Genomic DNA, 25,485 nt, shown 5'->3' with positions numbered 1-25,485 from the left:
GAAAAAGACATGCTGTGGAAGAGAGCAGAGATCGATCACTAATGATTAAATGCAGAGTGGTGCATACAGAGCAAAAAGAGAAAGAAAAACTCAGTGCATCATGGGAACCCCCCAGCAGTCTAAGTCTATAGCAGCATAACTAAGGGATGGTTCAGGGTCACCTGATCCAGCCCTAACTATAAGCTTTAGCAAAAAGGAAAGTTTTAAGCCTAATCTTAAAAGTAGAGAGGGTGTCTGTCTCCCTGATCTGAATTGGGAGCTGGTTCCACAGGAGAGGAGCCTGAAAGCTGAAGGCTCTGCCTCCCATTCTACTCTTACAAACCCTAGGAACTACAAGTAAGCCTGCAGTCTGAGAGCGAAGCGCTCTATTGGGGTGATATGGTACTATGAGGTCCCTAAGATAAGATGGGACCTGATTATTCAAAACCTTATAAGTAAGAAGAAGAATTTTAAATTCTATTCTAGAATTAACAGGAAGCCAATGAAGAGAGGCCAATATGGGTGAGATATGCTCTCTCCTTCTAGTCCCTGTCAGTACTCTAGCTGCAGCATTTTGAATTAACTGAAGGCTTTTTAGGGAACTTTTAGGACAACCTGATAATAATGAATTACAATAGTCCAGCCTAGAGGAAATAAATGCATGAATTAGTTTTTCAGCATCACTCTGAGACAAGACCTTTCTAATTTTAGAGATAATGCGTAAATGCAAAAAAGCAGTCCTACATATTTGTTTAATATGCACATTGAATGACATGTCCTGATCAAAAATGACTCCAAGATTTCTCACAGTATTACTAGAGGTCAGAGTAATGCCATCCAGAGTAAGGATCTGGTTAGCGCTAGCTAGAGTTAGCTTTATCTATCCATGAAGCCATGCTTTGCGCCATGCGGCTCCACCGCAACGCGCGGAATTCCTCCGCTCCTCTTTCCATGACAAAAACTCCTGTAACAGTGGAATGTGCCGTTAATTTCCAAACTGGACGCTGTCTTGATCCGGTATGTCATCTGACTAGCACAGGAATTGCGGAAGACGTGGACATCAGCACATCGCGGTGGAGCCGCATGGCGCAAAGCAACGCCGTGATGAAGCCTCACAGGACATGTTCTGGCATGTCCAGGCTCATCCACAATTTCTCGGTTAGTTACATGACTGAAAATCCACCGACAGCCATCTGAAAACCATCTGAAAGCCGTCCTGTGAGACCATCACGGAGGTTGTTTTGTGCCGCGCCATGAACGGCTCCATGGCGCATCCGTCCGCTTTTCTTTCCATGAAAAAAATTCCTGTAACAGTGGAATGTGCCGAAAAAGTACTGATGTCCACGTCTCCTGCCATTTTGTGTAAGTCAGACGACATCCCGGATCAACAAAGCCTTCATGTTGGAAATTATCTGGTTGTTTCAGCGGGGTTTGAGCCTGTCGATCAGCGCTCGGAGTGCGGCGCGCTCTCAGCAGCTGTGGGCGGTCTTTAAACCGGCTGGAGCACTCCTTAATCTGTGTAATCCCCATAAAATCGTCCCTGAAAGCCATTTGAATTTTCCGAACGGTGTCCACCTGGAGGTCTCTCACTGTTTCTGGAAAAAAATTTATGCAGCAAAGCTCTAAATCGTTCAGACATTTATTCGCAATAAAAATCCGATGAGAGGGGTGGACCACTGCTCACACAAAGCCTGCTCACAGGCGAATGACGCAACCGATAGGCATGAAAAAACTCACGCATGTGCACGGAGGTTCAAGCTTGGCTGATGCAATCACATGTGATTCAAATCCGTATGGTTTTTGAAAAAAATAAAAAGGTTGGATACTTTTCTAACAGACCTCGTAAACAAAAAGACAAAACTTAACTGGAACTGACTAATGACCGAAGAATGCAATAAAGATAACCAAGCAAAGACTAAATAATAAACAGAAAGCAAAACCTGATATTAAAATACAACAGAAAATGACAGAAATGAAAACAGCAAAAATAAACAGATGATAACTAATTGAAAACACAACCTGGCAGAACAGAGCTGAACAATGGTTAAAGTATAAAAGTGACAAAGCAAAATGGAACATGGACTAACTGCATGATGAGAAAAAACAAGTAATAAATCAAAGCTGAGGCAGATGGTGAGTAAAGAAAGGGGGAAAAATAGGGATCAAAGCCGAGATCAGGGCCGGGCATGACAGACCTACCTCCGTGCAGGCAATCCCCGGAGGCTGCCAAAACAACCCCCCTCACAACGCCGCACACTCCCATCAACAGGCGGGACGGTGGGGGACCCAGGACGGGGGACCATAAGTAGGTAAGGGGACTGGTAGGGGGCCGGACACCAGGTGTAACCTGGTGCTGAAATAAGTGACAGGGACGAATCTTTGCTATATTTCACAGATGGAAGAAAGCAGTCCTTGTAATATCTCTGATGTGGAGGTCAAAGGACAACAAAGGATCAAAAGTTACCCCAAGGTTCCTCTCTTTGTCAGTGTGCTGTATAACACACGAGCCTAGGCTAAGCATTAGCTGGTCAAATTGATGCCGATGTCTCGTTGGACCAACAGCAATCATTTCAGTCTTATCGGAGTTTAAAAGTAGGAAGTTTCTAGACATCCAGCTTTTCACTGATGCAAGGCAGTCTTTTGAGGATTTTATGTGGCTGAGATTCCCAGCAGTTATCGGCATATATAACTGGGTATCATCAGCGTAGCAGTGAAAGGTAATGAGGTTAATGAGAGACTAATCATTTCCAGCACAGTCGGCCCATTATGAGTTTCGTCAGCAGATCGAGTGAGATACTGTCAAATTCTGTAAATCTAGGTAACACCTCAGTAGTGGCACCCACCTCAATAGCAGGGTGTAGTGGCTGGGTTAAGGCATGCTGGGATATGTTTAACCTAATGGTGTCTGTTTTCTTCAAAAGTAATACAAGAAATCTTGTGCTGTAAAAGGAGAGTGACTTACAGGTGCTTGTCCATGAAAATTCAGTAAGGTATATCTTCAATTATACATTCCAAATCTAAGGTGGAACTCTACTAGTGTATACTAAGGGCCCTGTCCCACTGGCGTTTAGGAGGATTTGCGTATGGATTGTGCACAAAATTGGCCCATATTTGCCAAACATCCGCAATATCTGTGTAACATGCCTGTATGAGTCAGCCGTCATCCGAACACGTCCGTGAACATCCGCAGAGGCACACATGTCCACAGCCAGGATTTTTGAGCTATTCAAAAATCTGAATGCGGATGACATCCGCCTCACATACTCCATAAATACTCAATTCATACACAATACATACTCACTCTATGCACTGTATATCTGCCGTTAACCGCTGATATCCGCAACTGACGGGTATTTGCGGCTTGACAGCGGACCGGGACAGTGTGTAAAACAGATATATATCGTTCCCATCATGTCCACATCACAAACTAAAATATGTTGTAGTGACTGCATACAAATGGGCCACGAATAAAGTGTTGTTATTACATCTGCTTTGCAGCTGATTTGCGGACAATCTGTGAATGCATAACAAACACGTCACGTAAACCCAAAGTACTATATGTGGCAGAAAGCGACATACCTGCCAGTCAGTGCCGGTCCGGCTGTGTAGATCCACAAAGACGTAGCTGCTGCAATCCAGGACTTTTATTTAACACCAACAAAAGGAAGAGTTGCTGTTTAGCCACAACTCACACACACACAAAAAAAAACACCATCTCACACCCCGAGCAGCTTCCCCCCTCCCGCTCCCCAAACTCATGAACAGTTAACCTTCATTAACTCTGTGATCAACTTGTCCAAGTCCAGCAAATGCTCCAGAGGCTGTATTGTTGATGTGAATAATGATGCCAAAAGGAGCGAGTGCGCTTCTTTTATGTCCGCAATGCAGATGCCGTGCACACGCAACACGTGCACGATGCATTCGTAATACACCTGTAATACTGCCGTGATAATCTCAGTGTGTCGGATCAGTTTCCTCACTACATGTGTTATATAACCGTGATTGTTCATCATATATTCACTATATATTTGTTGTGAACGACAATGAACACCCACAGTTTGTGTACTCAATTCATGCGCAATTAATTCTCTCCCCAGTGGGACTGGTAACTGAGAAATTGTTTAACAGCTTGGGCATTGTTATGTTTCGGATGCGGTCGGAGCACCGACCCAGCGTTTGAAAGGACCCAGCATAAAATAAGCAGAGCACGGTTCAAAAGGTAACAGACTTTAATAAACATAACAGTATAACAGTGGGTGAAGTGCTAAACAACTAAAAAGTCCACGGTCTGGTGAGGTGGAAACACGGTGCGCTCTCAACAGCACAAACGGTCCGGAGCCACAGCAGTTCGGACCCAGGGACCCCGCCGACACCCCCCAGGTGGCCGCGACAAACCAAGTCTGTGAAGAAAGAAAACATGGAGGTGAGTCCAACTCCACACAGAGAGACACAGCTCAAAGGTGCACGCAATCAGCAAACACTTCCTGGCTTAAAGCTATACATCAGCTTCTCACCCTGCAGGCACAGAACAACTCAGTTCAAATCTCCACTGCAGCAGAAGCTGATTAGACAATTAGCATAACGTGACAGCTCACTAACACAAGGTGTGAGGGACACCAAATCCACTGTCATTACTTCATAAAAGTCACCAAAACCAAATTACCTCAGGAAGTGTGCTGAAGAGCATGAGACCTCACCCAATCCTCCTTCACAGACTGTGGCGTCAAACCTGGAGCGGTCTCTGCGTCCGTAATGGTGAGATTGTTCTCCTGACGTCGATCTCACACGTCTGCTCACAAGGTCGAGTCTCTGGCAATCACACACTGTGCATTCAAGGTTTAAATGCAGCAATCTCTGATCAAGACAAAATACACCACAGCTGTGAGTCCTGATGACCTGCACGTGAAAACAAGCCTCAGGTGTTCAGGGTGAGGTCCTAATGCTCAGCCACTCAGTCCTGAATGCATACCACCTGGTGGGAGAAACAGAAAACAAAAACCAAGCCAGCCAAACACCCCAGCCCACAACAGTACCCCACCCTCACGGGAAGCCTCCCGGCGACCACACGGACCTGGGCCAGAAAAAACAAAGCCCCCTCCAGGGACCATGGCTGGAATGTTGGCTGGGAACAAAAAACATCTCCTGCAGCTTCAGTTTCAGCTCCTTGTGCTGACGATCCAGCTGGGAAAGGCCCGTCTCCAGGAGCTGTGCGTTACTGTGCTCTGACGACAGCCCCATCATCACCTGCAATGTTAATTTCTTCATGCAGTCATTGATCATCTCAGTGTTGAGCTTCTCTAGTTCTTCCTTCAGCTGGATAATGCATGCTTCCAGCCGCCTCTTCTCTGTCAACAGGGAACTTTGTGCCGAGACTATCACTCTCATCCTGGAGCTCATCCTTTCTCAACCTGAGCCTGTCTGCAGTAGACTGCTCCGCAGCTGACACTACAGTGCAGAGATATCCTTTGTTGACTTTAATGGTCTTGCCCTCTGTTTCATTTAGCAAACCTGTTAGAGTCTCCACCTCTGACTGCATCTTTGCGTTCATTCCTGTCGACTCTTACTTTAGTTGTTCACTTTGCATAATTTTGGCCAGGAGTTCTTGAACCTGTGCACTCAGCCTTCTTCCGACTGTGTGTTAAAGTCTGCTTAGTCATAAGACTAAAAAAAGAAAAAAAAAAGACAAACACAAACAACCATACCAACCCCCCCCTCCCCAGAGGACCGTCCCATCAAACCCCGGGAAGAGGAGAAAAGAAAAAACACAACCCAAACTTAAGCTTGCAAAAAAAAAACTCTTACACCCCCCCCGGACGACTGCCTTCCCTTAGGCAGTATTATTAGACGGTATTGCTTAAATTTTCATTGTTACGCAGATGATACCCAGCTTTATCTATCCATGAAGCCAGAGGACACACACCAATTAGCTAAACTGCAGGATTGTCTTACAGACATAAAGACATGGATGACCTCTAATTTCCTGCTTTTAAACTCAGATAAAACTGAAGTTATTGTACTTGGCCCCACAAATCTTAGAAACATGGTGTCTAACCAGATCCTTACTCTGGATGGCATTACCCTGACCTCTAGTAATACTGTGAGAAATCTTGGAGTCATTTTTGATCAGGATATGTCATTCAAAGCACATATTAAACAAATATGTAGGACTGCTTTTTTGCATTTACGCAATATCTCTAAAATCAGAAAGGTCTTGTCTCAGAGTGATGCTGAAAAACTAATTCATGCATTTATTTCCTCTAGGCTGGACTATTGTAATTCATTATTATCAGGTTGCCCTAAAAGTTCCCTAAAAAGCCTTCAGTTAATTCAAAATGCTGCAGCTAGAGTACTGACGGGGACTAGAAGGAGAGAGCATATCTCACCCATATTGGCCTCTCTTCATTGGCTTCCTGTTAATTCTAGAATAGAATTTAAAATTCTTCTTCTTACTTATAAAGTTTTGAATAATCAGGTCCCATCTTATCTTAGGGACCTCGTAGTACCATATCACCCCAATAGAGCGCTTCGCTCTCAGACTGCAGGCTTACTTGTAGTTCCTAGGGTTTGTAAGAGTAGAATGGGAGGCAGAGCCTTCAGCTTTCAGGCTCCTCTCCTGTGGAACCAGCTCCCAATTCAGATCAGGGAGACAGACACCCTCTCTACTTTTAAGATTAGGCTTAAAACTTTCCTTTTTGCTAAAGCTTATAGTTAGGGCTGGATCAGGTGACCCTGAACCATCCCTTAGTTATGCTGCTATAGACGTAGACTGCTGGGGGGTTCCCATGATGCACTGTTTCTTTCTCTTTTTGCTCTGTATGCACCACTCTGCATTTAATCATTAGTGATCGATCTCTGCTCCCCTCCACAGCATGTCTTTTTCCTGGTTCTCTCCCTCAGCCCCAGCCAGTCCCAGCAGAAGACTGCCCCTCCCTGAGCCTGGTTCTGCTGGAGGTTTCTTCCTGTTAAAAGGGAGTTTTTCCTTCCCACTGTAGCCAAGTGCTTGCTCACAGGGGGTCGTTTTGACCGTTGGGGTTTTACATAATTATTGTATGGCCTTGCCTTACAATATAAAGCGCCTTGGGGCAACTGTTTGTTGTGATTTGGCGCTATATAAAAAAATTGATTGATTGATTGATGTAGGGACCAACACCCCCCAGAGGACATCCCGCCAGCTCCAGGAGTAATAACCACAGCCGAGGTCCCTCTGGGATCCAAAGTCACCCACGGGGACTCCCAGCGCCTCCCAGAGGACCGTTCCATCAAACCCCAGGAGACGCCCCCCCCCCCCCCCATGACTAACAGACCCAGCCCCGGCCGTCTACGGCTAGATGGACCCACAGTCCTTTCCCCCCCAGAGGACACCACAGTCACACCCTGAGGGCGGAAACTGGGGGGGAAAAAAAAAACATACAAACAAAACAACAACCCCAACCCCACCCCCTCAGCGCAGTGGAAACTGGAAGTACGTCCAGTGTCACCAACCACGACTATACCCCAAAAGTCAACCGGGAGGAGTGGAACAGCGGTAATGGCGTATGGCACACGACGGCGCCACCCCTCCGACTTTTAAACCAGCCACCAGCTGCGGGTATATTCCACTGCCCCAAACCTCAGCTACGCCGATGGCATACGGCTCAAAGGCGCACTGAAGCCGGAGGTGGAACAGGGAATCAACAAAAAAACAACACCCCGAACACCCCCCCCCCTCCCGGATGCAGAGGTTATCTGGGAAACGCCCAGCACAACCAAACTGCACCACTCCAGCAACGCCGACAACATACGGCTCACACGGCTGGGGCCAGAGGAGAAGACAGGGAGGTAAAGAAAATTAAAAAAAATACCCCATGCTCCAGACAGCCTGTATTTCAACTCCACCAGACCACTGACAGTGCTATAATCCACAAAAACAACAAATTAACCCCTGATAAAAACACCACATACTAAAACAAGAAACAAATAATAGACCAATAAAAAAAACTAACATTGGCCTACATTGTCAAGTGCAAAGAATGAAAAAACGTATTTTCCATCCTTTGAACCTAGACAGTAATGTGACTCTGTCACCAACAGAGGGAGCCAAAGTGCCAAATAAGAAAATCCTTGTGGTAACAGAGTAAAAACCAATTCACACTGCTGTAAACGACAGCAGGTTACAACAAACAGCTTAAAGTGCAAACTAAATACCACCGGGGCTGCTACAACAGGCGTCGGAGCCAGCTGCATGGGAGGAGACGGGGCTACAGCTGTAACAGCAGGGTGCGACACGACCCAAGCTGTAAACTCCACCATGCGCGCACCAACGCGCACAACCCGGGCGGAGAGCACCCGCAACTGATCCCGGATCAACTCCAACATCTGCTGCAGCCTTCCCGGCAAAAATACCGTCTCTGCTTTCGCTGGTCCATTGGTAAATCGATCTCACACGTCTGCTCACAAGGTCGAGTCTCTGGCAATCACACACTGTGCATTCAAGGTTTAAATGCAGCAATCTCTGATCAAGACAAAATACACCACAGCTGTGAGTCCTGATGACCTGCACGTGAAAACAAGCCTCAGGTGTTCAGGGTGAGGTCCTAATGCTCAGCCACTCAGTCCTGAATGCATACCACCTGGTGGGAGAAACAGAAAACAAAAACCAAGCCAGCCAAACACCCCAGCCCACAACAGGCATCTTCCAACTTGCCGTTAAGGTTTCCAACGGAGGTGTTTTTCCTGTCACGACCCCCCGCGGTCGGTCCGGCCCGACATGCGAATCTGCCCGCACGTTCTTTCATTACAAAATGTCCGTTAACAATGGAATGTCCGAATAAACTCCTCATTCCGACTTCTTCTGAAAGTTCTCTGTTCTCTGACGACTTACTGGGTCAACAGAGCCTGAAATGTGGAAGTTTTCAACTTGAAACGGCGAGACGCTGCGGCCTCGAAGCGCAGATCGCCGTCAGGTGCCATGGGCCATCCTTAAAGTGACACTACCGGACCAAAATCTCTCATCAGCCGTTAAAATTTTTACAGAAAACCAGCTGAATTTATCGAATGGTGTCCACTCAGTTGTGCCTTACAGTTTTGAAAAAGTTTTGATCAAATAAAGCAGCAGTCTCTTAGCCATTCCTAAACAATGAAAAAATCGACAAGAGGGTGGGCCACTCCTCACTCAAAGACTGCCCACAGGCGAATGACGTAACCGACAGGCGTGAAAAAACTCTTGCATGCCCTCGAGGGTTCAAGCATGTCTGATGTAATCACACGTGATTCAAATCCATATGGTTTGTGAAAAAAATAATAAGGTCGGATACTTTTCTAATAGACCTCGTATATATATATATATATATATATATATATATATATATATATATATATATATATATATATATATATATATATATATACAGTGGTGGGCACACTTCCGATAACAGATAATTATCGAAGATAATGTTTTCATTATCGGATTATCTTTTCAGATAAATTTAAAAACCATCATCGGACTAATTATCTTCTGATGAATTGCCGTTCGATAACCTTTAGACCAGTAACGTAGTAAACCAAGCTGAACAGTGAAAAACAATTTTGAAATTATTAAAACAGTTGAGACCTACCTGTTGAAAGTTTCCTAACAAATGTGTAGTTCCATTCTCTGCAAACAGAAAAGAGCTGATTCCAAGAGAAAACACTCTATCCTCTGCAGACAAAGGAAAACTAGTCACACACACAAAAAAAAATAATAAAAATAATTTCCTTTAACACCATACTGGTGTAATCGCAATATCACCAAGTCATCCAGAGGCATACATTTTTAACTTATGGTTCAGATTTTAACCTACTCATTTTGGACAAGTTATTTAAAATTACTGTCATGTCTGAAGCTTTATAAAGTGAAAATATCAAATATATGTTTTCGTTTTAAAGTAATGTGCTAATTTTTAAGGTTTTGTGAGCACATGCTGTGCCAGGCAGCAATGCATTATGGGTAGCATAGGGTAATCTCAGACGTTCATGACAGGACAAATGCATTTCAGACACTCTGTTCAGGCTCCACAGATAACAGCATTAAACTCTAGTGCATAAAACTCTCATGAATATATTCTCTGGGTTTATAGATGTTAGTGTATTTGTGTTTGTTAAATTCCACGCATCTTGAAAGTTAAATGTAGCAGACACGGATTATCTGGAATTTGGTTTGGCAAGTTTTCAAGACCGCTACTGCCATCTACTGACCAGTAGTGTTCATGGCAGTATTCGCCCCAAGAAGTACTAAGCATCTGGGTACCAGTAGATGGCAGTGTTCTATTTATTTTAACCCGGTTATATCAGATGGTGGTCAAATCAACTTTTTGGCTTTCTTTTTTTCTTTTTTTCTACAAATTAAGTTTAAAAACAAAACAACAACAACAAAAAAAAAACATTACAAGACAGCTCTGTGGTTGGATGCATGAAGCTCTTCAGCAGTAGGAGGTGGTCGTGAGATGTTAAAGCTTGTTACTCCACTACACGATGCAGGACGCGCGATTAACCTGATACTCGGTCCAAAAAATTCTCGCACGAATGAAAAATCATCTGAAAAATGGCCAAAACACGCACAGTGTAAAGCCAACATGTATGTGTCAAGATAAGGCTTTTCAGAACTGACCAATTGTTAACCATGTCCTTTAATTTATCTGTTTTCATTATTTATTATTGCATTTTAACCTGTGAAGTGCTTTGTGACTTATGTCTGTGAAAGGCATTATATAAATAAATTTACTTATGTTTTACAACATCATAAAAGTTTTAAAACATGCACACATCATCAAACGTGTGCACGGCATTAATAAAACATGTGCACATTCTCTCCACATGCAAAACATTTTGCGATGACACTTCCAGGGCTCCGTAAAAATGCCTGTTTTTACAAATAAAATGGAATATTTTACAAAAGCACATTTATCTTTAAACCAACACACAACACACGTCACATTAACGTGTTGGTTTACATGATGAATGACTGAACCAATCAGTGTTTAGCAGAGGCACGTTTACCCAGAATGCTTTGCGGTCTGTGTTTGTTACAAAACCTCAGAATTAGTGCCGTATTCAACATTAAAAGATATATGTTATATTTTAACTTTGTACAAATGACAGAATTGACATTAATGGAGTTATTCTATCAGTATTTTCATAAAACCATAAGTTAGTATGACTTTATTTTTCAAGACCTCCGCCTGAGCAGGATGTTGTAATTGATAGAGAGCTGACCTTATGGGTATTCTCTGGATGGCTCTGTGTTGGGAGCACTGTAATAAACAATTGCTTCCAGCAGGGGCAGAATGTTGAAAGAAAATGATTATGATTAGTAGTAGAAAGCTGATTTTGCTCTCAGGATTTGTCTGTGCTGTATTCTACAGGGGGAAGCATAGTCAAACATTCTGGCTCATTCTTTGGGTCTTTTGTCACTTTTGATGCTTTCAAAAGCGATTGAGTTAAAAATTAATTTTAATTAGTTATATATATATATATATATATATATATATATATATATATATATACATATATATATACATATATATATATATATATATACATATATATATATATATATATATATATATATATAACGTGATTGGGATTGAAAAAGAGATAGGAGCATCTTATTTACAATATGTGAAGTGGAGTTTAGATGTGGTAAGGTGACATTAGTCCAGGGATTTGTAAATGAGTTGTTATTGCGCATGATTTGTGGACTTAGGGTTAGAGTTAGGGTTAGGGATTAGGGAGAGATTCTTTACCCAATTTTCCCTGTTTTGGGTAATTGGGTAAAGAATCTCTCCAACAGGGATCTTACACAGACAGAAAAGGATGTGCTCGCTAAAGGACTAAATTTCTCAGTGACCCCTAAACATATACCAACAGTAGATTACCTCACTGCAGTAGAGTCAGCCATTAAACATAACAGTTTGTCAGAGTCAGAAGCTGGGGACCTCCGACTAAGAGTCACAGCAGTGCTGAACAGTGCTAAGCCTCCTCCGTCCAACATCACAGGAGAAGAACAGAAAGCTTTGTCAGCACTGCAAAAGAACCAAAGCATCCTTATCCTGCCAGCGGATAAAGGCAGATGCACGGTGGTCCTGAACACATCGGGCTATGAGGCCAAGATCAACAACTTGCTCAGTGACTCCAATACATACAAACGTCTGAAGAGAGACACCACGAGCAGCTATAAGAAGAAAATCATTAGCTACCTCCAAAACCTGGAGAAAGAGGGACTCATCGACAGGCAGACATACTACAGACTGAACCCTGGGGACGCCACTCTGTGCATCTATGGGCTGCCCAAAATCCACAAACAGGACGTCCCACTCAGGCCTATTGTATGTAGCACAGATTCCATCACGTACAATTTGGCCAAGCACCTCAAGTGGATTTTGGCTCCTCTAGTGGGTAACTCAGAACACCATGTGGAGAACACACAAGATTTTGTGAACAAGATCAAGGACCTGCAGCCGGAGGCAGATGAAACAATTGTGTCATTTGATGTGACTTCGTTGTTCACCTGCATCTCCACCACTGAGGCCATCTCAGCTGTGAGGCAGAGACTGCTGGAGGATGTGTCTCTACTTGAAAGGACCAAACTCACACCAGACCACATCTGCCAACTCTTGGAGATCTGTCTTAACACCACGTATTTCCTGTTTAGGGGGAATTACTACAGGCAGATTCATGGTTGTGCGATGGGGTCTCCGGTAGCCCCCATTGTGGCCAATCTGTACATGGAGCGAGTGGAGAAGACAGCCTTGACATCTTTCACAGGCATCTCTCCCAGTCACTGGTTCAGATATGTTGATGACACATGGGTTAAAATCAAGCAACAGGAAGTTGAGGACTTTACAGAACACATCAACTCGGTGGACGTCAATATCAAGTTCACACCTGAGGATGCCAGAAACAACCATTTAGCCTTCTTGGACTGTGATGTTACGATTGGAGAGAACAGGCAGCTCCAGACGGGTTTACAGAAAATCCACGCACACTGACCAATATCTGCTCTTTGGCTCAAACCACCCCCTTGAACACAAGCTCGGGGTGATCAGGACGCTTCAACACAGAGTCCTACAGGTGCCCACAACTACAGAGGGAAGGGCTAAAGAACAACAACTTGTCCAGAAAGCCCTCACAGTATGTGGGTACCCACGATGGTCCCTGGACAAAGTGCAGAAGTCCCAGAGAACAAAGAGACCAGATAGACAGGAGACGGAGACAAGAAGAAGAGGATTGTCTCTCCCTTATTTAGCAGGAGTAGGGGAAAAACTACAGAGGATCTTCAGACAGCACAAAATCCCAGTTTATTTTAAACCAGTTAACACCTTGAGACAGAAATTAGTTCACCCTAAGGACAGGATCCATAGTTACAAACAGAGCAATGTAGTGTATTCTATCAGATGTCAGGAAAACTGTAACGAACACTACATAGGTGAGACTAAGCAACCTTTACACAAAAGGCTATACCAGCACCGCAGAGAGGGCGCCAGTGGACCTCAGTCTGCAGTTCCACCTTAAAGACATAGTTCCACCTTAAAGACACTAACCACACGTTTGAGGACAAGGAAGTTAAAATATTAGCCAGAGAGAAGAAATGGTTTGAGAGAGGGGTCAAGGAGGCATTCTTTGTGAAACATTTGAAAACCAGGCTTAACCGGGGAGGGGGCCTGAGGCACGCTTTATCCCCTGTTTACAATGGGGTACTCAGGTCAAAGCAATTTCAGTCTTTTGTTCATGGTAATGAGTCATTCACGTCATCAGCAGAGTCGTCAAGGGAGCCATCAGGAGAGGGACAGCTGCCCTGTCATTTGGAGGGTGCTAACTAGAGCACAATAGGTGCTAATTAGAGCTATTGTTTAGTCACTAGCCTATAGCAGTCTGCCGCTCAGTAGGAGGGGTCTGGTTAGTTTAAAACTCCAGCTTTTGTGACTTCTTGATTATTCTTCTCTACAAGAGTCAAGACAGAAGTCAGACCACCAGAGCAAGAATTTTAGCTGAGGAAGCTTCTGCGATTTGAAGCGAAACATTCTCGCGTCAAGCAACCCAGTCCAGTCGAAGATTCAAGCTTCTCTACTATGGAAACCACCTGGACAACTGAGAGCCTACACAGAAACATAAGAGGCATGGTGCCAATATTCGTGACAGCAATACCACGTGCTAGAACCAGATCCAGGGTATTTCCACAAATGTGAGTCGAGTCCTGAATGCATTGCTGAAATCCTAATGCATCCACAATTTCAATAAATGGTTTTCAGAGGGGATCAGAAGGCTTATTTATCTGAATATTGAAGTCACTGTTGGGAAGGTGTAGTGACACGGACCCACAACAGGGGGTGTTAATGAATGGACAATGGATGAGCCAAAAAGTAACAATTTAATGTTGTGAATTGCACAACGGAATACAGACAATGACAATAGAGGAGTACAGTCAATCGTATACAAGGTGACGTGTGGGCAGGCTCGAGGATAGAAGACGTCTGTCCAGAGAAGAGCCGGATCCCACACGGCTTCCACCGCCAGCGGATCTGAAGAACACCGGAGCCGCCAAGTCCTGAGTCCCAGGTGGCCACCGTCTCCAGCTGTCAGACCAGGTACTGCTGGCAGAAACAGAAACAGTTAATGGTGGGTGTGTGAAGACACACCCAGTAATCGTCCCTTGATTAGTTCCTCCGGGAGGGAGAACCTCCACCTCCAGAAACAATTTCACCCGTGCAGCTCCTGTTGATCTCTTTCCTGGATGGAGTGAGAGGCGAAGAACGTCGCCCTCCCACTATCCGCCAATCCAGCTTCAGACAGAGCCCGCACGAACACGGCTGCACACAGAACAATGTTTTAGTTTCAATATCAATCGCAGAGAAGGTTACCTCGATTGGTAGCTGATTTCTCGGCGAGGAGGTGGAGTTGCAGTCCGGCCTTTATAGTGATGGTGATGAGTGACAGCTGGTGCTGATAAGTGGCAGCTGTCACTCCCAGCGGCTCTGACGCCCTCTCGTGCTTGGAGCCCGCACTCCAAGCAGGGCGCCATCTGGTGGTGGTGGGCCAGCAGTACCTCCTCTTCAGCGGCCCACACAACAGTCACCAATAATCAGAATGTTACCTGAACTAGTGGACAAGTTAGAGATGAACGCATCAAATTCATCTAAGAATTCATAGTATGGGCCAGGAGGCCTATATACAGTGACAAAGTAATACGGCTGATTTTTATTCTTCTGACCTTGGCAATACATAGCATCGTGGGCAGATCAGAGAATCAGATGTTCACACGAATTATATTTGTGATCGCCAACAGCTAATACGCTAAACCTAGATTTATAAATAAAAGCAACACCCCCGCCTTGGTTCGCATCATGAGGGATGTGACTTAATGTATATGCTGGTGAGCAGGCCTCATTTAAGAGGTGGACAGCTGTAGGTTTAAGCCAGGTTTCACATAACCCAATCACATCTAAGCGGTGATACATAATTAGATCATTAATCAACACTGATTTTGAGGACAGGGATATTGTGTTAATGAGACCCAGACTAAGTCTCCACAGACATTCTGTGCATGACTTTGAAGACTAAAGAAAGGAGAAAATCACAAAAGGCCCTTGGGCAACATCCTTTACTACTAGTTACTGGTATTATTAGTTACTAGTTAATATGTAAATGTTGCAGAAAAGAACGAGTGAAGCTCTTCAGCATCTCTCCATGTCATTTAGGTCCTTCAGACTTTTTTTGAGCAAATGCTTCAGGGGAGCATTAGCATGGCTAAAACCTTTCAGCTTCGGAGGGGCTTCCACCCCCAGACTCCCCTAATTACAGGCCTCTTAACCCCCTGCTGCTTTAAGCATTTTTTAAATATAGATGTAAATTAATATTCAAAGTTTTCAGCGAGTTGACAGTAGGGCTGTACAGTATGGACAAATTATCATATCTCAGTATTGTCATATAAATATGATATATGATATGACTATGATTTGACACAAAGTGCAGCAACAGTGAAAATTAAACCTTCTTAAACCAAACAGTAATAATACCACACTCATTTTACACTCATCATAAGGTTAGGATACTGTGTCCTCCAAAAGTATTGGACCACTTGGAATTTCACACATTTTAATTTGTTTATGACATTTTAAATTCAAGAAATACAAACATATAAGGAAAACAAATTCTAAAATTACCTTCCTAAAACTCAAACTGAAAGCAAATCTCTAAAACTTGATAAAACCTGTAAATAATAATCAGTTTTATTGCCAGTTTTCTTCAGACAAGTCAGGGGATGAAACATGAACATTTCCAAGTCACTGAATATGTCTTGGACTTTATTTACATCAGTTATGAAGAAATACAAAAGTTTCTTTCACCAAAACATCAAATCTAGTCTTTCATCTCAAATGTACTTTCTGTCAAACTGTAGCTGAACTTTCAGGTCTTCTTTTGAAGAAAATCCTCCTCTACACCACTTCATCAGGAAGCTGGGTTTTAGATTTTTAATTCATTTATATCAAGTTGGAGAGATTTGCTTTCAGTTTGAGTTTAAGGAAGGTAACTTTAGATTTATTTATCTAAAGTTGTGTCACTGGTGTGTCACTCAGACAGCAAAATGAAGAGGTTATTTAAAAATAAGTCCTTCCGAGAGCAAAATTAAGAGGTTATACAGGTTTTATACAGAACAGAGGAGGAGTAAATTATCTGTATTTCTTTCATCCTGAGTGTCTTCACGTCATATCTCATGAATCAACAACTGCCTGCTCGTTTAAAATCACTGGAGAAACACGTATATATAAGGCAACCTGAATTAAAGGAGAAATGCCACTTTTAACAACCTGGACCTCATATATCGTTTACTCACTGATATAACTTTGGTGTCATTTGGAGTCATAAGTCAACCATTTTTCTTCTTCTACAAAAGTGGATTAGAACTTTTTGCGGTGCACAGCACCAGCTACTGGACAGGATGAACCTTGCAGTCCATGTGGCTCACTGATTTCAAAATGCAGCTCTTTTCAACCAGATGCGTGGTGCCATGACATGTCAATCATCTGTGTCCAATCAGATTTCAGGGGAGTCCACTGCAACCCTGGCCTCTGCTCTAGCGCCTCCCATGCCAAGAAGTGTTCAAAATTTGATATGTCCTGTTTCAGTGTGAGCTTGAATAATCGCCAGATTCCATGAGGTCTCGTCTGTCCATCCAGGAAGTGTCGATCCAGGATGTGTTTGACATTTGACATTTCCTGTTTCAGTGTGGACTCAAAATTTGGCAATTTCTGTTTGGGACTCCCTGTTCCATGAGCTTTGCTCGTATTATTAGCTAGTCCTCGTGTGAAGTTGACCATCTGCTTTGGTCATATTTACAAATCAAAGAATACAGAAATGTTTGAACGTGCAGTGACAGAAATGTTCAATTTTGATTTCAATTCAATTTATATCGCACCAAATCACAACAAAGTTGCCTCAAGGCACGTCACACAAGTAAGGTCTAACCTTACCAACCCAATGTTACCAATACCAGATGTTGCAACAAAACAAACAGATCCTGTCCATAGTTCAGAGTGACAGATGACCAAATGGTTAGCAAGGTTACTGAGTCACTGATTGTATTGATGCAAGACCCATCAGTCAACTAGGAGACTTCTGATAGTCCATCCCAACCCTGAGGTACCTCCACCCTCAGTACCTAAGATGCCTCATCATATAGCAATGACAGATGCTGATTCTAAAGCTCCAACATTGCCTGATGCTTGAAGAAGAAAACTTTGATTTCACTGATTATGAAATGAACACTTGGCCCACAATAACCAGTATTATTATCACTTTACCGAGGCGTTGCTAGGCCGGTATCGTAGATTTACGTCAACGCTATCTGGCTATACCCACCCGCTGTGCGTAAACAAATGACGTCATAGTGCGCGCAGCCCAAGAACTGTCCGCAGAGGGGGGAAAAAAAATAGAAAGGCAAGAAGTGTGTGTTGGTCCCATTATGGATATTCCGGATGATTTTCTCATGGCTAGTACGACAACAGCAGCCATGAGCAGCCAGCTTGATGAGGACGCACTGGCAAATTTGGAGAGCAGCGCGCACCAGCCGACACGACAAAAGTTAAAGTGAGCCAACTTTTTTATGTATGTGTTACGTGTTGTGTATCTCAGTAAAAAGTGATGATAATACAATAACATGCTTTTGGAGGGCGGTATGCATTTTCTGAGTCCCTCTGTTCACGCCCAGTCGCCCAAAATGACAGATATTCACTCTCGTCTAACTTGGGCGAATATCTGTCATTTTGGGTGGCTGTTCATGAATGCCGGGCCTCTGAAAATGCATACCGCCCTCCAAAAGCATGTTATTGTATTATTATTATTATATGGCTGCAACGCTATGCGTGCTCTGATTGGCTGATTACTGGTCGGCTATTTTCCCATATCCATACTAGTTTCCATGACAATCGGTCTGAACGTGTATTTTCTTTACAAAGCAGGAAGCTAAAAATGCACATGAATGGACATGAGCTCCATAAATATTTAAACAGCACCTGAAAAAACACACAGACTGAAAGCTTACCAGCTAATGACCAGACCACCTGTTGGCAAGTTCCTGTTCTGCTCCGGTGTTCTGTAGGGACACCGGCCGTCAGCTCGGAGGTGAGTCGAGATGAGCCGCTGCTCAGCTCGGCTCCAGAGCTCTGAAGTGAGCAGATATTGCTTTTTGTTAACCAGCTTCTTTTCATTGTGGCTTTGGCTGTCTGCAGAGTTTTTGGTCCAGTTTGAGGAGGACCAGTGGGAGCCTGGCAGGTGGCAGAACCTGTCCACTTACCCTGGAGACCACAACTCTGTCATCCTGCAGCTTGCCCCCTTTGTCAACTACCAGTTCAGGGTAATTGCTGTTAACTCGGTGGGTCAAAGTGATGCCAGCAGCCCCTCACCAAGATACATGACCAGCGGCGCCGGTGAGGAGCTCAACCTGTTGATATGTGTGACATGAAAATGGTGACAGCTGTATTTCTATGTTCTGGACTAAAAAGACAAATGCAGTTTGAAGAGTCCCCAAACGATATCTGAAGCATGACATCATTTTAGATCAACTCTTGTTTAACAGTTTGTGTTGCTTTGATATGTTGCCATTGGTTTGGGGTTTGGGTGTTTAGGAGAACAACATATGTGACGTCTATAAGCATCAGGGTTCTCAGTTCTGCAAACCATATATGTGAATTCTTTGTGTTAAATTAAGCCCCAGATGCCATTCCCAGAGGTCTACGAGGATGGGGGTCCAAAAAGGACAACATGGAGATCACCTGGGAGGTAAGCCTTGCAGTGTTACTGCTGGAATGTTTTCTGTATCTTACTGCATGTCCCGAGAAGCAGTGGTCTAAAAGACTGAGAAGCAGGCGTGGGACCAGTGGGTCAGTTTCAATTTCAATTTATTTTCATTTATATAGCGCCAAATCACAACAGAGTTGGCTCAAGGTGCTTCATACAAGTAAGGTCTAACCTTATTAACCCCCAGAGCAACAGTGGTAAGAAAAACTCCCTCTGAGGAAGAAACCTCTGAGTTGGGTTGAAGACAAAGCAGCACCTGTCCCTCACTACTAAGATGTACTTGAACAAGTGTTCTGGTCTAAATGCTGAGAGGCCAAGACATCAGACTGCTTTGTCCTGGTCGACAAAAAACAAAACAATATATACACGAGGTCTGTTAGAAAAGTATCCGACCTTTTTATTTGTTTTTTTCAAAAACCTGATGGATTTGAATCACGTGTGCTTGCATGAGCCAACCTTGAACCTTCGTGCGCATGCGTGAGTTTTTTCACGCCTGTCGATTGCATCATTTTCTGGTAAGCAGCCTTTGTGTGGGATGTGTGCTGTGCGCTCGGCGGATTTTCATTACAAGGAAACAGACAGAAGGACTGGAGCAGCGCCACATCAAATTTTGCCAGAAACTGGGCGACAACCAGGTGGAAACCATTTAGATGATTCAGACGGCTTTCAGTGACTTTTCAGTCATGTGAGTATCCAAGAAATTGTGGAAGAGGTGGGCATGTCACAACATGTCCTGTGAGACTTCAACACGGAGGCACGTTTGCTGCGCTGTCAGCAGCAGCATGAATTTCACAGCCACTCTTTTCATGACCAAATCTTCTGTCACAGTGGAATGTGCCGAAAAAGTGCTGATGTCCACCTCTTCCACAATTTCTTGGATATTCACACGACGGTCCCACATCACCACAGAGTTCACTTTGGAAATGATCCGGTCATTTCAGCATGTTGATGGCCGACCGGAGCGTGGCTTGCTCTCCACCGTTGTGCAGATGTCTTTAAACCGGTCTTCCCCGGGGCCTCCTCCCAATGGGATGTGCCCGGAACACCTCTCCAGCGAGGCGTCCAGGGGGCATCCGAAAAAGATGCCTGAGCCACCTCAACTGACTCCTTTCAACGTGGAGGAGCAGCGGCTCAACTCCGAGCTCCTCCCGAGTGACCGAGCTCCTCACCCTATCTCTAAAGGAGCGCCCAGCCACCCTGTGGAGGAAACTCATCTCGGCTGCTTGTACTCGCGATCTCATTCTTTCGGTCATGAGCCAAATCTCATGACCATAGGTGAGGATCGGAACGTAGATCGATCGGTAAATCGAGAGCTTTGCATATATATGTGTGTGTGTGTGTGTGTGTGTGTGTGTGTGTGTGTGTGTGTGTGTGTGTGTGTGTGTGTGTGTGTGTGTGTGTGTGTGTGTGTGTGTGTGTGTTGAAGCGAAACGTCCTTATGTCAAGCAACCAAGTTGAAGAGTCAAGCTTCTCTACTATATATATGTATATGTATATACAAATAATGGATGGTAAGGAGTTCAAGTTATATTGGACGAGGCGTAGCAAACAACAAAGAGTCAAGTAAATTAGATCAATTAATTTTGTTGTGAACAGCATATGAATGCTTCTAAACCGTCAGTAGCGTGCTACTTGTCTACCTTCTTAGTGTTTTTGGCATCCTGGAGTTCAATATTTCCACCAGTTCCTCCTCTGTGAACTCAGCAAACCTCCTGGCAGACGATTTTCTGCTGTTTGTTGCCATTTTCTGTCAGCTAGTTCCTGACCTCCATATGCTGCGCTCTTATTGGCTAGCTGTTGGCGGTAAGCTCTAACGCTATTGGTCAGTGGGAACCGATCCAATATAACTTTTGGTCCTAGCCTTTTTGGATCCTTTTGGATCCAACATAACTTTCTGGTGCCAAGCATGCCAAAATACAGGTAAATGATGGACAGAAAGGCTAAGCTGTGATTGGTTATTGCAGTCTGAGTGGAGAAATATATATATATATATATATATAGTTTTGTTGTGCTTCTCGCCAGCATTATAACAGCGTGCCTGAAGAAACATGATGCTGCTGTTGGGCCGTTGCTCTGTTTCCAAGAGTGTAATGGGGAAATCATTTCTCTGCATTGTTTGTGGACCCACTGGTTCTGATTTAGAAGCAGCTCATCCACAATTTATTCATCAACCTCTGTCAAAGCCATTTAAAGATGACTGTGGGAGAACTTTTCCCATAGCCGGGTTCTCCTGCTGCAAGGGGAAAGTTCTCCTGCAGTGTGCCGCGCAGTGAGTGTTGCAGGCATGAGTTTTGTAGGAGAGACCAGGGCCATTATCCCTGGAAAGTTTTAAATTTATAACTCTTTGAAACATTTTTGTCTGCATTTTGAGGGACAAATTTTGTTAAGTGGTATTAATTTGTTGCGTAACTAGACAATCAGGTAATAGCTCAAAAACGGTTTTAATAACACTGACCCAAATCTATATTGGATCGGATTGGATTGAAATAATCGATTCTGAATCCTAACAATCAGAATCAAACCGATTCTTGAATTTTGAATCAATACCCAGGCCTAGTTTTGGTCTCCTTATCTAGTTTCTGTTTCCATGACAACTGGACAGGGGTGATTTTTTTTTTTTTCTCCATTAGTTATAGACCCTTAATGGGACTAAGCGGTTGAAGTTTAATGTGTGTGAGTGAGTGAGTGTAGTTCTAGATTTTTTAAATCATAACGTTATGGATAATTAGTGGTGTGGTGGCTGGTCGTGACAGCTGGGTGTTTTTGTCAGCCCTGCCAGCAGAGGGTGCTATCTTCTGTGTTAACACCTGGGGACAGAGGGTCACCGCTGGTAAGACATCCTCGCTGGTTTGAGACGATTGATCTATGCTCACAATACCGTACAAGTCCAAGTTTTCCTGAAGAAGGTTTGTCTGTAATCGGTGGAGCAGGACGGACTGAGCGGAGGACTCGGACTCAGCCTGCAGGTGAAAGGCTGAATCTCATTTCTACCCCTTGGCCCTTACCCTTACCCCTTCCCCTCCGTTTGGAGTGAATCTGGATGCACACTCTGTTTGGAGGGGTAGGAGGAGCTTACCGCTTTCTCCACAGAAACAAACATGGCACAGAAAGAGTCGCACAAATTAAAGTGGCTTTCTTTACAAATTACACTGTTTATAAAGTTATAACTTGCCAAAAAACTTTACAGGCAGTTGTCTATGACAGTAACGTGTCTGCTGCTGGATGCATGTTGTGTATGTTGTCGTAACTTCGCTCGTGTGCCGAGGCGTTATAATGCACATACACACGAACGCTACGATAAGACACTTTTATATCTCACAACGGAGAAAATCATGATAAAGGATAAGCAGGTTAATTTGTATGTTCATAAATCTTTGGGTAATAGCGCCCCCTGCTGTTGGATTTCAAGGTCTGTAACGCGTGTGTGTATTTAGTAAACAAACAGGGAGCCCTGAACACACTTGACTCCTAATAAGAAAATGAAGCAGAAAATGAGAAGTTTCATCAATGCTGGAAAATATCTACACACACATGTACATGTGTAACACACAACCTGACGTCCTGACAGACTGATATTATTTATCAAATTTCTAAAGGAAATAGAGCTGGATGTAAACCTGGGAGAATTTGAAAAAGAAATATCAGGTGAACAGAACTAGATGCAGCCCAGAACATACAGGTGCTGATCATATAATTAGAATATCATGAAAAAGTTGATTTATTTCAGTCATTCATTCAAAAAGTCAAACTTGTATCATGTATACATTCATTACACACAGACTGATATATTTCAAGTGTTTATTTATTTTAATTACTAATTAATTAATTACTAATCAATCAATTAATGATTAATTAAACAATATTACTACTATTATTGATTAATTATTCTTACTATTATTAACATTAATTAATTACCAATTCATTCATTATTACTACTATTAATTATTATTATTATTATTATAAATTACAAATAACATTAATTAACATGACATGATTGCGATGTGTTGAAGAAATCTGTGACTTCTTCTATTTCTTTGCATTTACGCAGAAAGGTGAGAAAATAAAAAGAGCAAACAGGCAACTGTAACAAGTTGTATTTCGGTTGCCATGTTGAAGACGACAGTTTGACATGGACAGGTTTTTTCTCCTAAGGCGGAGGGGTGTCTCAGTTCATAGGGCTAGAGGCATACCCCTTCACCTTACACCTTGGTTTAAAGGGGTAGGGTCAAGGGGAAGGGGTACAACAGAGAATTGAGACGGAGGGAAAGTGTTTCCATAATGACAGTCAGCAGTGAGTCACTGAATGTGTCGGTTGAGAGCAGCGGCCCGTTTATGAAGGTTAGTCCGTTTCTGTCTGCTGGGCACTAACACTGAAGGTGACTTTTGTTCTGTAGCCTCTGAAGGATCTGGAACGGAACGGTCAAAACCTGCACTACGTTGTCAGCTGGAGACTAAAGGACTCGGAGGAAGAGTGGACTAACGTGACCACAGTGCAGTCCAAGCATGTTGTCCACAACACTCAAACCTACGTGCCTTATGAGATCAAAATCCAAGCCAGGAATGCATTTGGACCAGGACCCGAGTCCAATGTGGTCACCGGGTACTCTGGAGAGGACAGTGAGTTCAGTCACGTGTTGAGTTGTTTTAAGACTCCCGCAGAATGTTTCATTCCAAACGAGCTGCACCATGTGACACAGAATCCAGACGGGAACTAAGCTGTCACACTTTGCCTGTGTTCAGGGCCCACTGACCCTCCCTCCAAACTGCGGGTGTCAAAGGTCAACAGCAACAAGGTGACCATCCACTGGACCGCTGTGGATCCAAAGTCTGTCCGGGGAGAATTCAAAGAGTACAGAGTGAGTAACTAGACAAGACTCTTTCAGAGTCCTCTTATATCCCCGCTGGCCGAAGGCCCAAACGGGGATTGTGTCATGGTGATGTCCGCCTGTCTGTCCATCCGTCTGTCTCTGTCTTTCCGTCTGTGCCAAATAGGGTATAAGCGTTCTGAGATCAGCTCCTCTCACATTTTTAGTATTTAAAAAATTTGGTACAATTCCTTGTTATAGGCTGGTAATACACATATTGTAATATTGTACAAGATTGACCCATTTTGGCAGAGTTATGGCCCCTGATGAACAAACCGAGACTCTGCCAGTTTCATGAGTTGGTGTCTGCTTTCTGAAATCAACTATCAGATACCTTGAAATATGATCAGAATGTAACTTGTACCAAAGCAGCATGTGCCAGCGGTATCTCTTGTTTTTGTTTTTTGTTTTTTACCTCCTGGTCCAAGTCCTGAACCCGTCCTTCCCTCTGTCCACCTCACAGCTGTATTACTGGCGGGAGGCCAGTCTGGTTCCAGGTCTGGTCTTCAAAAAGGAGAACAAGACTAAAGGTTTCTACAGCACCACGGCCGAACCGTCCGCCGTCCTGGGCGCTCTGGTTCCGTACTCCCACTACAAAATGATTATGGTTGTGGCCAACAACGGCTACGAGGGTCCACCCAGTAACACAGTGGGCGTAACCACCAAGGAGGGAGGTAAGGACACGCCCCCAAAATATTACACCCAGGAAACACTACCACAGATAGACCCGTTACATGGTACACTACCATCAGGAAGTCACAGACACGGACAGAGGGATCACAGACATGGACTGAGGGATCACAGACAGAGGGGTCACAGACACGGACTGAGGGATCACAGACACAGAGTGAGGGGTCACAGACACGGACTGAGGGATTACAGACACAGACTGAGGGGTCACAGACACGGACTGAGGGATCACAGACACAGACAGAGGGGTTACAGACACAGACTGAGGGGTCACAGACACGGACTGAGGGATTACAGACACAGACAGAGGGGTTACAGACACAGACTGAGGGATCACAGACACAGACAGAGGGGTTACAGACACAGACTGAGGGGTCACAGACACGGACTGAGGGATTACAGACACAGACTGAGGGGTCACAGACACAGACTGAGGGGTCACAGACACGGACTGAGGGATTACAGACACAGACTGAGGGGTCACAGACACGGACTGAGGGATCACAGACACAGACAGAGGGGTTACAGACACAGACTGAGGGGTCACAGACACGGACTGAGGGATTACAGACACAGACTGAGGGGTCACAGACACAGACAGAGGGGTTACAGACACAGACTGAGGGGTCACAGACACGGACTG

At 44.0% G+C, this 25,485-nt stretch overlaps 1 protein-coding gene across 1 annotated transcript in view; it reads left to right on the top strand.

The window, feature by feature from the left end:
* nfasca (neurofascin homolog (chicken) a) overlaps positions 1-24,946 on the top strand; it is a 201,474-nt gene extending 176,528 nt beyond the window's left edge. The window contains exons 18-23 of the mRNA XM_034165289.1: positions 18,720-18,917; positions 19,199-19,269; positions 23,682-23,904; positions 24,028-24,143; positions 24,616-24,889; positions 24,936-24,946. Of these exons, the coding sequence (XP_034021180.1) occupies positions 18,720-18,917; positions 19,199-19,269; positions 23,682-23,904; positions 24,028-24,143; positions 24,616-24,889; positions 24,936-24,946 (893 nt within the window). The remainder of the gene's footprint in view (positions 1-18,719; positions 18,918-19,198; positions 19,270-23,681; positions 23,905-24,027; positions 24,144-24,615; positions 24,890-24,935) is intronic.
* Positions 24,947-25,485: the final 539 nt, after the last annotated feature.

The sequence above is a fragment of the Thalassophryne amazonica genome, unplaced genomic scaffold (genome assembly GCF_902500255.1).
Source record: "Thalassophryne amazonica unplaced genomic scaffold, fThaAma1.1, whole genome shotgun sequence".
Lineage (NCBI taxonomy): Eukaryota > Metazoa > Chordata > Actinopteri > Batrachoidiformes > Batrachoididae > Thalassophryne > Thalassophryne amazonica.
The sequence above is the reverse complement of the archived record's forward strand: the minus strand, read 5'-3'. Positions and strand labels throughout refer to the sequence as shown.